At 35.4% G+C, this 13,150-nt stretch overlaps 1 protein-coding gene across 2 annotated transcripts in view; it reads right to left on the reverse strand.

Annotated features, from left to right (window-relative positions):
* The window catches only part of GLRA3 (glycine receptor alpha 3), a gene marked incomplete at its 3' end in the record, with an annotated part of 150,957 nt that overhangs the window by 14,819 nt on the left and 122,988 nt on the right, over positions 1–13,150 (reverse strand). Inside the window, exons 8-9 of one of the 2 annotated variants that reach the window (XM_080672708.1) lie at positions 5,315–5,458; positions 2,826–2,870 (exon numbers count right to left, since the gene is read on the reverse strand). In XM_080672708.1, coding sequence (XP_080528834.1) covers positions 2,826–2,870; positions 5,315–5,458 — 189 coding nt within the window. The remainder of the gene's footprint in view (positions 1–2,825; positions 2,871–5,314; positions 5,459–13,150) is intronic. The other variant, XM_080672707.1, reaches the window with a different exon arrangement.

Consider the following 13,150-nt stretch of genomic DNA (forward strand, 5'->3'; position numbering starts at 1 on the left):
TCTCTGCTTTGGCCCCCGCCATGGCAGCTTCATCCAGAAGGATATCTGGAATGACATCCAGAAGGTTGTTTGACTATCTGGTCTAATTAGCATATTACAGTTTTATTATTACAGATTGTTTTCCTAAATAAGTATTTCAGAGGCAGAATAGCTCTAAAAATAGCTCTGTTGAACCTAATCTCTAAATATTTGTTTTCAGAAAATAATTCAATTCTTACAATTTTTGTTTTACTAGAGAGTATGAAATTTCTAATCTTCATATATCAGAATCATTGAAATAGAATTTGTTTAAAATTATCTGAAAAAGATTTGTCTTCATATATGTAACAAAAAAAATTTTAGGAAATATTTACCTATTGAAAGAATATCTTATACTCTGGAATACAGCATAAACCGACCTATAATGAAAACTATTAAATAATTTAGTGTACATGGGTGCCAAATTGTTTTCAACTTTGGAGCACCATCCATTCAACCAAAATAGAGTACATGTATATTTGTATTTGTCCTAAGATTATGGAGCTGACAAAATGTACAAGGTAGAAAAATCAATTATTCATTATTCTTAGAAGTCACCTTGAGTTATTTTTAAAGTAAGATAACACATAAATACATAAGTAAATAAAATAATGATGTTTTTGCACAGATAGTCAAAGTACAGTCAATGATATCTTTATTATTAAAAGATAACTATCATGCCTAGCAAATTATAAACTTGGTAATTATTTTCAAAATCTAGAACTAATGGTCCATGCTTATCTCACCTGTGCATATAAACAACGGTCAATACCATAATAAGTAGGAAGATGGAGGTGCTAGAATACTGTGTGAATGCATTTTCTCTCAGCAAACCATTGCATCATTACATTATATTGCAATGCAGAAGAAGCTACATGAAATGCATTAAAGCAATTCCATATCATCCACATCTCTCAACAAATCACATATGTTCAGAAATATTTTGGCATGTCTCAATAGCCCTCCAGTACTAATGTAATGATATCATACAGGGAAAAGCAACTAATACTTTCATGCCATGCATACACCCACACATACACAGTACTGGAGATAGGCAGTATGACCAGGTGCGGTGGGTGATGTGCACACAGCAGGCTATGACAGTGTGGGGTGGGGAAATTTGCACACAAGAGCAAACTTTTATTCTTTCACAGTAGACAAAAGGTTCACTTGAAACTTCACAGAGGAAAAAGTAGGTATTAAAGATTGTCTACAATGCCTAAGTCATTGCTGAACCAAATTAAAACTTTTCTAGGAATAATATTTACATCAGTATAAGGTCCCCTGCTGTGACAGACTTTCTATAATGAGGCTATTGTATTTTGCCTGTCCTGACAAATTAGAGTTAAAAAAAAAACTCAGGTAAATCAGTAGTACTCATGAAAAGAAAGGGCACAGAATAAACTTTTAGACTTATTTTGATTATGTTGATTTAAAGATTTAGATTGATAGGACTGTTTCCAAATAGTTTTTGTTTTTGTTTTTTAGTGATGAATTTGGTCAACCCAGAAAGTTACTAGGTTCAGAAAATTGTCTTTTAAAAGTTAAAACAATTAACCCAAAAATTTCATGACAATTACTATAAAAATAAATGGAATGCATTTAATTTTCAATAAATTTGTTTGAAAATCATTTTGTTTTAAAAATAATTCAGTATTGACTGTTACTGAGGTAAACCTGATTTTTCATCAGAGTTCTTTTTTTGCATTTTTAATAAAGCAATATTTATCTTTTATACTAAAGCTCCTATAAGCATTAACTGTTTAGTGACTGGAAATTTAAATACATACCTCTCCCAAAGAGGCTACTATATGTGATTATTTAAATTTAATGCAAATACTAATGTTTCAAATTTACAGTTAAAATAATCAAGTAAAGGTAACTGGGTCATGTAAAACAAGAAGTAGCTAGCTATGTTGAGAACAAATATGCAATTTAGTAGGAAAGAGAAAGAGTTGAGAGATTATATATTATAATATAAGAAAACTTCAGTGCTTTAAAATAATACTGGGTCTAGATATCTGCTATAAAATTCAGATTACTTTAATATTCATCTAATATTATGTCTGTTGTCCATTCATCTAACATTATGTCTATTCTTAACTAAGGCATGTGGTAGAATCATCTGCAGAGGTTTTTTTAAAATACTTTTTTTTTTTCTCAGAAATTTTAGTTTAGTAAACTGGACTATTTGTATATGATTTCCTAGACTAAATTCTTGGCTTTGGTAGGTTTAAATTCAATCACTGAATTTATACATGTATCCTTGTGATCTCTTATCAAACATGTCAATGGATGCCACTATCAAAACCAAAATTATTCACTTACTATACTATCTTAACATATCTTAACATTCAGAATATGTTCTAAAAGACAAAGCTTTTTATTTTTGCCTGGTTTTTAGATTTCTATTTTCTGGTAAGAGGAGCTGCTTTTCAAACTTTTTGTATAAATAAATTTCCCATTTATTTTGAAACTTATTTTGTCAAAGCATTCTTTTATGGAGACTACAATAAGGTATAGGTAATACTTCCGTTTAATATATATTAAAAATTTTTTGACTGATCAAATAACTTGGTTAAATAAGATGAAGGAGAATATTTAAATATCCTTTTACTGAGTGAGGGAAGACAAATGGAATTATTAGAATAAGAGAGTATGCTTAGCTAAACGGGGATGGTGGTTTTTTGGCTTTAAATACGCAAAGGGATGTTTCCCCACCAAACACTGCCTGCGTGCAGAATATGCGCTCTGCTTTTTTACTGATGACAACATTCCTCCACTTAGAGTTAAGAAAGTGAATTTACCGTGTCTGAGAAACGGTAAAACTTCTCCAATGCAAAAGCTTCTGTCTGGGATTGAGAAACCAGAGAATCAAGCATACATGATTAAATATAATTTAATTACATATACCATTTTAACAATCATGTATCAATTAATAGATTTTCACATATGCAATGTATCCACTTCCCAAAGGATGAAATGAGCTAAACAAAACAAAACAAAACAAAACCCTGGATTTTATTATTTTTTCCCGGCACCAAATCTTAATTACAATATTTGCACATGGTGTATTTCAAATAGTGATTAGAAAAATTATAATAAGATATTATTTTTGCATTTCTGCATTTTTCTAGAGTGCCAATTATTAGAAAATTAATCTTGTTGTCTTTCTTTGAGCTAAAGAAGGAATATCAAATATTTGTATCCCAATAGTCTTACAGGTGGTAACACTGAATAAAGAACTGCTTCAGTAAGGATAATTTTTTAAAAGGAGGAACCAGAATTGAGCAAGTGAACTTGTAGTCTATTATGCTATCCACTGGATGCTGTGACTGTTGGATATGAGGTGCGAGTAGAAAATGGCTGAGCCCTTAGGCCCCATGTGGACACCACATGTGTAATACTTCTCATTTCTAGAGTTTGCAGTACATGGTTATACATTTTAAATTGTAGAAAGGAAGAGAAAGGTAGGAAAATAGAAAGTAAATGTGGAAAAGCAAACAAAAATGAGAAGGGAAAATAAATATTGCCTTCCTTATGATTAATGAGATCAGAAGGAAAATTGTCTTCGGCAGCCATCAAAGGGAAAGACAAGACCTTCAGCCCTGTGATACAGGATTGTTTTGTCCTGTTACAGTGTTTCAGCCAGTACCAGGTCTCAAGAGAGAGAAAGGGGGTGCAAACAGATAGTAAGGGAGGCAGAATAAGGGGAGGAAAAGAAAGACAAGGAGAGTGAGGAAGAACTAGAAAAGTCTAAGAAAACTAGCTGACAGAGGTGAGGTCAGGGTAAGGAGATGAAAAAAATTAATCTCCCATCAAAATATGTTTTCATGTACAAATTATATGCTTTCCTTTTCATAAAAAAATTGATCAAATGCAAGATCTAGCATTCGTTTTGTTTTTTTTGTCCAGTGAATTACCCAGTATACCCCAATGCTGATGTTTCTTCCATGCTGCACTGAATTGGATATTTATTGGAGCAGTGATGATTCTGGGGAGTCAATTAGACAAGACTGAGTAAGTTATTGCTTTAGAAGATGACTAATACTGAGTAGGCTCCGCACTGAGAGATCATGGCTTAGTGCTTTAAAAGGTTTTATGAATCTATAAATCATAGTCAATAATTCAGAAACCAGAAAGAATCCTTTAAAAATTAAATCCTTAAAAATCTGCACTATATGAACTATGAAATTTCTCTATTGCTTAAGACTCCACTTTCTTTCAAAATATTAGCTGGCACATTCCCATTAAACGAAGTAAATATGCTGGCCAATAGAAACTCTTCCACACAGAAGAGGAAAGGGGTTGGTTAAAAAGAGATGGCATTAAAAGTCTTAATAGGGAGGAACAACCCCATTCTGTACCTCCAAATCCAATTAGGAGATTATTTCTACAACTTCCTGTGGTCTCCCAATGATGTTCTAAATAACATTTCTTCTAGGTTTAAATTATTAAGTTGATGGACAAAAATAACACTATATTGTGTTTCCCATGGGAATTCAGCAGAAATGTCTTTAAAACATGAAATTATGCATCAAAAAAGACCTCTCAGTTCTACATGAACATTGAAGTGTTAATAAATAGGTAATATTTGATGGAAACAAAAGAATTCATTTGAAAAAATAAACAACTTTAATCGCTGCATTTGATGACTTACGTGAAGTAAAACCACCAGAAACACTCTAACATTGCAAATAAGAAATGATACATTTTTGTTAATGAAAGGAAAAAATGGTGTCTTTTCAGGAAATACACTAGAAAGAAATTGAGAAAGCTCTCATGTCAACAGTATAGCTAGATGTCGCCATTTTCTTCCTGAAGCTATTTTTGACAATTTAAATTTCAGTTGGACAAAACCAAAGGAAAATTATATCATTTAGTCCCCAGTATCCACTTCCTCTCTTCACATCCTATTAAATATAACAGCCCTTGCTGGTTTGGCTCAGTGGATAGAGCATCAGCCTGTGGACTGAAGGGTCCAGGGTTCGATTCCAGTCAAAGGCACATGCCCAGGTTGCGGGCTCGATCCCCAGTAGGGGTTGTACAGGAGGCAGCTTAACAATGATTCTCTCTCATCATTGATGTTTCTATCTCTCTCTCCCTCTCCCTTCCTCTCTGAAATAAATAAGAATATATTTAAATTTATATATATGTGTATATATATGTATATATACATATAACAAATTCTCTGAAATAAATAAGAATATATTTAAATTTATATATATATATAAAACAAATTCACTTTTTAGTGAAAGTTAGTATCCCAGTGAACCCAATGCATTTAATTGCTTACCTTATTCTTTCTCTTTCGTCGAAATCTCAGAAGTTCTTTGTGTTGTCTTGATACAAAATTTACAGCTGCATATTCCAGAAGTGCCGAAAACACAAAAAGGAGGCATACTGCCATCCAAATGTCAATAGCTTTGACGTATGATACCTAGCCAAGGGAGAGAGAGAGAGAAAGAGAGAGTGCAAATTGACTTGTATTGTTACTTCCATTGAGAATAAAACCGAATGTCTGATTCTAAAGTATAGCATGTGTATACCAGCTTGGGGGAAAAAGGGAAATGACACCAACACGTGTTTTTTTTTTTCTTAATAATTTTTTCAGTAATTAACTTTGCAAGTTTTATATATTAGTCATACATCAAAACACATATTTTTGTTAATTTCTTTTCAAATGAGTTATTAGACTATACATATGATTGGAAAAAATAAGATGAAATGTAATTTTACTTTTAGGTTAGTATAGTATAACTAGAAGCCCGGTGCATGAAATTCATGCACTCGGAGCGGGGGGGGGGGGGGGGGGGGTTGTCTCTCAGCCCGGCCTGTGCCCTCTCACAGACCAGGAGCCCTCAGGGGATGTCCGGACCATCAGTCAGACATCCTTAGTGCTGCCACGGAGGTGGGAGAGGCTCCTGCCACCCCGCTGCGCTTGCCAGCCGTGAGCCTGGCCTCTGGCTGAGCAGCATTCCCCCTGTGGGAGCGCAGTGACCACCAGGAACAGCTCCGGCATTGAGTGTCTGCCCCCTGGTGGTCAGTGTGCATCATAGCGACCAGTCATTCTGCCGTTTGGTCAATTTGCACATTGGCCTTTTATTATATAGGATGCTTGGAAAGTATGAAGTCACATTCACATATACCATCATGGTAGTATAATGCTGTTTACCTTTTTAGCTCCATATTTTCTTCATGAAAAAGTTTTCTATTTTGAAATGATTTTAACCTTACAGATGTTGTAAGAACAGTACAAAGAACTCCCACTTCTGTAGTAAACATTTGGTTACATTTGTCTATATATCTCTATCTCTATTATAATATCTATGTCTGTTTCTATATCTGTGCCTTTCTCTCTAAATTATTTGAGTCTCATATTCAGTCATGATGCTCCATTACCCCCAAATACTTACATGTATTTTCTAAAGAAAAAAGAACACTCTCATACATGACTCTAATACATCCAACAACATCAGGAAATTAACATTGATAAAATATCACCAACTAATTTTAAAACCCATTCTATTTCACCAGTTGTTTCAATAATGCCCCTTTTAGCATAAAAACATTTTTCTTTTAGTTGAGGATTTAAAAAAATATATATTTTATTGATTTCAGAGAAGAAGGCAGGGGAGAGAGATAGAAACCTCAATGATGAGAATTATTGATCAGCTGCTCTTGCATGCCCCCTACTGGGGACCAAGCCTGAAATCCAGGCATGTGCCCTGACCAGGAATCAAACCATGACCTCCTGGTTCATAGGTCGATGCTTAACCACTGAACCACTTCTGCAGGGTAGAAATTGCTTTAATCTTGCTCTCAGATTAACTGGACAGTGATTTACTATATATGGCAACTGCTCAAAAATGAAAACTTCTTTTGAGTTTTAGTGTCATTTCTTGTAGTATATGTGTATGTATTACACAACTAAAGTGTTATATGTAAGCAGTTTCAGTAAAACCGTTACTTTTTGTGGAATAAGCATGAGATCATTCATTTTATTTCATATGTTAGACATGCCAATTAGACATGGGGGAAAGTATCTCATTTGCCAAGAATTAGGAATAATAATGAAAGATATTTATGATAACTATTTTTTTTAGGTTTTCCTAGGAAATGGACAGTTACTTAGAAGTTTGTTTTCCCACTAGTAGAAATAAATGTCCCTTCCCCAAGGAGATATAGTTCCAGGAAAACAGAAAGTGAGGCTAGATGTAGGCAAAAATGCACTACTTACTTCTTTGGACTAGTGTGTAGCTACCATAGGGAACAAAACTTTACACTTTGGACATTTGACTATTTCAATGCTGCTTATATCTTCTGTATTTTTTTCCTTTCTCCTCATCTTTAATATTTGGTAAAGTTATTTTTGTCCAATATCGGTCAGTGAAAATCTTGATCAAATATAGGTTATGGTTTAAAAGAGGAAGTGGCTCAATATTTGGGGAAAACTTATGGTGGAGGGAGAAGCAAATCCAGTGAGAAAACACCTCTCTGCCACCTTTCTCAGATGGCTTTTCAGGTCGCAGGCTAGACTTTGCCCAAATCTGTTCAAAAATCCCCTGGCACTTGTGCTTACCTGAATATGTTGCATTGTAATTGATTATTTCTTGGTTGGTTTGGTTTTTTTTTCTGCTTAAACTGTGAATTCTTTAAGGGCAGATGGCATCTCTATTTTGTTCACTATGACGAGAGTGGTTGGCATGTGTATACATATTTGCTGAGTGAATAGACAGATAAATGATGGTGTAAAATATTAAAATGCAAGGGAGGAATGAATCATAGATGATGATTCATATAAAGTTTCACTTTCTGGAGAAATACCTTAGATTTTAACAATTTTCGCTCAAAATCAGGTCATTTCTTTACATCTCTAATGGTGTCAACTTACATCTGAAATATGCCAACAAAGGAGCTCTCTGCATCGCCTCCTGTATCTTACCATAAGCGTGACTTCTGCTAGTCAGAGTGACCTCTACAGAGCAAAGGGAAGTAAGCCCTCATTTTATTCCAGTGCTATGCTAAGTGGCCATCTGTTTGTAAAGCATAAATTTAAATCTCCTAAGTTCCGCAGTTATGCCAGAAATTTCCGGTTGCCTTCAAATATATCTTTTTTGGAAGATGTAATTCTGCTTCCAAAGGTCCTGTCTCAAGCTACACCATTCCTAGAAGAGTATGAGTCATAAAGCATGTGTGCATTCTTTACCAACCTGAATGTATAATGACACGACACAAAGAGATTAAATCAGAAGTTTACTTTCCAGATGAATCCAATGAATGTTTTCAATGACAGCAGAGATATGCAAACATCCTTCATGTCTGCCAGGGTTCTGCTCCTTGTGAACAGCTCCCAATTGTTGGGGCTTCAAAGCCTACTTCCCTCATTCTCTCCTCTTATCTCATCCACCTATTTCACCTCTTTTTCTCCTCCTCCGCCCTCCCTGCTCCTCCCAGTACAGCAAACTCTGGATCTGGGTAGTTTGGAACTCTAGGCTCAGTAACGTTATGTAGAGATAGCAGTTCTTACTCCAACAATCCGTAACATACTCATGACCTATAACACACTCCCCGTGTGATTCAGAATTATCACCTTTCCATCCCCTACTGCCTGCTGTCTGTCCTCTGGGCATTTTCATTCCAATTCGCTTCATCCTTCTGGACCACCTTGCCAACAGTCCCATCATCCACTGTGCTGTTGGAACCTTAATTCTATGTTAAGCAACAATCTCTCCTCAGTGTTACCCATTAAATACATGTCCAAAATCTGTTTCATGGTGTATAAATTCCTTCATGATTGGCTCCCAACTTACCTTTCTTACTACATGCATTCATTCACTTTTTTTTTTCATTCAACATTTACTAAAACCATTAATGTATCCAAATTCTGTTCTTAGTGTTGTAGTTACAGAGATGATCAAGACAGGTAAGATCCATTTTAAATTACTCACTTTAAGCCAATGTGCTGCTACTATTCATTTACATATCTTTCTCCTTTCTCCTTTTAGGCTACTATATCCCATGAGCTAAAAACAAGAGTCAGGTCTTATTCATCTTTGTATTTATAGGACCTACCATGGTGCTCATTATACTACAGGCTCTCGAATAATGTTGATTTGATTGAACTATGTGGAGTGATTTATAATCTCTGGCCATTTATGATTAGAGAACTAGTTTTAATAGCTAACATGCCAGGGAATGTTCTTAGTAATGTCCATAGAACTATTTAAGTGTTTTTAGTAGTTGTCCAAAACTAAGAATTTTAATCCTCATAACCACTGAGAAAACTATTCCCATTTTAGAGATGTGGAGACTGAGGCACAGTAAAATAACTTGCTTAAGTAAAATAACTTGTCAAGTAGCAACCATTAGAGACTGAATCTGAATAATGAGAGGGCAGATTAGTGCTCTATAAAAAGGACCCCAGAGAGCTCCCGCATCCATCCCACCACCAAAGAACACAACTGGAAGATCTCACATCTATTAACCAGGAAGGGGCCCTCACCACACACCAAATCTGCCAGTACCTTGATCTTGGACTTCTCAAATTCCAGAACTGTGAGAAATAAATTTCTGTTGCCTCTAAGCCACTCAGTCTGTGCTATTCTGTTATAGCAGCCTGGACTAAGACAGCTACCAAATTGCACAGCTAAGACTTAAATACAACTAACCTAGCTCCAGAGCCTATGAATTTAACTACTATTTTATGTCTAGTTATTAGGCTGCTTCTATTTAAACACCATTATAAATTTATAAGTGTGAACACACTACGGGAGAATAACTCTATATATCAACATTCCAGCCTCTTTAACTTTTATCTGATAGGTAAAAGTCAAGTCAGTACACACAATACATATTGTAAAGTCCTCTATACTTTTTGGGTTTAATCCTAAAATCTATAATCAACTTCCTAGCATTGTATTTGTCACATAAAAACAAACTAGTTGCTCTGGGGAAGCAACATTAGATCAGGGAAACATTTTTATCCTCTGAAGTACAATGCAAGTCTCCTCAACACCATTCTTACATTAATTATAATGAAGTGTTTTTGTGAGCTAGGAGATCATTGCCTGCTTGTCATATGATAATTCAGGAAGAGATCAGCTTGATAAATTATTTGAGTGTGCAGAGCTAGATTACTGCAAGGCCTTGTCTTTTTTATTATAAAAAATATTTTATAATGCATGCAAAGGAATATAAGTATTATATCTTCTGTAGAATTCTTATATCATACTATTTTTCCCCCAAAAAATGCATTCATTCTACTTTACAAAGTTATTTATCATTTAAAAAATAGAGGAAGTCTGCTTCTTGTGTTATATATATATATATATTATCATCATCAATCATCCTGACTATAAAGACTGGAACCAAATCACCTTGGCCCTGGGAAGCAGTCATGTTCTGGGAGCTTGCCTGAGCATGGCTTTCTCTACATCTACTCTTCCAGTGTTGCAAGGAAGTGTGCATAGGAGGATTCAAGCTAGGATAGGATACAATAAAAAAAAAACCTCCCAAAATATCACTGGCTTGAAAAAAGAGAAGACATTCCATGTCCACTTTGAGTCTAATGGTGACTCTGGACTATTGTCATTGTCTTCCTCACTGTGACCTCAGTTGGAAAATTGGCAATGACCACAGCTGAGGAAAATCAGGGCACTGATGGGCCTCACATTTGATAATAAGTACTCCAGGTCACTGTTCAAAACTCAGTAATCAGAACTACTCACCATCAACCCCAACAACAAAACAAAGATGTGGAACCCTACCCAGAGAAAGCCAGCCTCAGTGGCTGAGGGAGTGGATGGGGCAGGCACTGGTATTTCTGAAACAAAACGCCGGATCCTACAAACACAGAATTGAGGACAAGTGTGGATTATAATCTGCTCACTGCTCACGATATCTTGAATAGAATAATAAAGCATCTTTATGAGAGAACAAAACCCACTGCTTTACAGAAAGAAGCTGGTCATTATTTCAGTGTGACGGAAAAAGAAACCTCCCTGATCTTCAGCCAAAAATTTGCTACCACCATAGTGTCAAGTCAAAGTTAAGTAAAATCAATAGGAAGAAAGTAAGAAAAATAGAGTCCAACGGCCAGAGGGAAGGGGCTGGGTGGAGGCGGGCAAAGGCAGATAAAGGGAAATGGGAACATCTCTAATGGTGTCAACAATAAAATAAAGAAAAAAATACTAAGAAAAAATAACAGTGTCCAGGTAGTGAATCTCTGAAGTCATTTGATTTTGTGCTCTCTGATTCAGAGAGATACTTAGATTGCATATATCTGAGGCAATCTTTCATCACTTAATTGACTTTTACACTAGTCTGTGATAAGATTATTGGGCAACAACAGTTTTAGATTATATTCTCTTACAAGTACATTAGATGAGCCGTGTTAGAAGTACAGCACCATATAGTATTCTGTAGTTCAGAGGCCTGCCAATATGCATGCCTTTCCCCTACTCCACTCAAAGGTGGTCAAAAGTTTTGCTTTCTGGGACCAATAATGTCCTGTACTACAGCCCGAACTATAAAGTGATAGCAAGTTACACTTACTAAGTTATAAATTATAACCCAGACTACTATTAATCAATCCAGAAATAGAAATTTAAAATGCATTTACAAGCAGCCACAACTTAAATTTAAGAATAAGGAATTGATTAAACCAGAACCCGCACATAACTACGTATGGTGCCCAGTGGGTAGCAGACTTATTGGGGGGATCACTTCGAACATTATATAAATGTCTAGCTGCTATGCTCTACACCTGAAATTCATGTTATATTGAATGTAAGCTATAGTTGAAAGTATAAAAACAAAACCAGGGGTTTACAAAACAAAACATCTCATGTAAACCTGTCAGCCAGGTTTATTATTAGGTGAGTTTTCCAGGAATCACTTGAGAGTGATTATTTTGTCAGTTCTTTTCTCAGTTCAATTTGCTTTTTATTTAATAAAATGGTATAAAAATCACAGTGCATTTCTTTTGATTAGCTAACATAGCCCTTTGAATAGGGCGATGTGTTCTCCCCTTACTGACAATCAATCCTGGCAGATTCCCCCAGTTCCTCAGAATTGTCTCATACACTGTGATGAGTAATTCTGGCTGTGGAATGGTCAAATGACTCAAGTATACAGCTCAATGCTTTTCTATGAGACAGGCTGAACATTTTACTGCTTTTTTTCTGGGTATTTTATTTCAGATCACATTGGCTATTCATTCATCTTTGGCTTTGTAAAACCCAAATTGTCTCTAAAATTACCTCAAAGTTGCATATACATATTTTTGTTTTTAAATTTACTTTGATGCTAAAGCTAATGCATTATGGTATTTTTTGAGAAGGATAATAACAGTAATAATAGTACAGTTAATCCCACCTTTCTCCCTCATATAAAACCTATAGAAGATTTTTGCACTTCGTAATGTTTATAGGAAAAATAATATTAGTCTCAAAATCATGTTGATCTTCATTTAAGACCTAAAGCCAGAGAGAGAAATAATAAAAACAATGGCAAAGAATGAAATAATGTTTTAAAAACAGGTGGTGAAGTGGAGTAAAGCTGATATCTAAGCTAAAGGAACTGTCAGGAGGACATTAATTAAAGTTTGAGTAATAAGCAGTGAATCGCACAGCACAGGATGCTGTGAGCTTTGACATGTATCATCCTGGAGGACAACACAACAGCACAGTCCTCCTGATGTCACATTCATACCAGTTAGGATCCTCATAATTCTTCGTGGATGAAGGATGCTTGGAACACCGTATTTATTTTCCACATAAAGGTTTTTATTTTAAGAAATAAAATGTGCCTGGCTGGCATGGCTCAGTGGTTGAGTGTTGCCTTATGAACCAGGAGGTCACGGCCATGCCTGGGTTGTGGGCTCAATCCCCAGTGTGGGGTGTGCAGGAGGCAGCCGATCAATGATTCTCTCTCATCATTGATGTTTCTATTTCTCTTCCTGTCTCTTCCTCTCTGAAATCAATAAAAATATATATATTTTTTAAAAAAAATAAGATGTAACAGGGAATCATAATAGCAGAACTGCATTATTTCCAAAGTGATAAACTTGGCTAATTCCTCCAGCCACCAGATAAGACAAGTGCAACCAAAAAGGCTAAGGGAGCCCTGG

The sequence above is a fragment of the Plecotus auritus genome, assembly GCF_963455305.1.
Source record: "Plecotus auritus genome assembly, chromosome: 6".
Classification (NCBI taxonomy): domain Eukaryota; kingdom Metazoa; phylum Chordata; class Mammalia; order Chiroptera; family Vespertilionidae; genus Plecotus; species Plecotus auritus.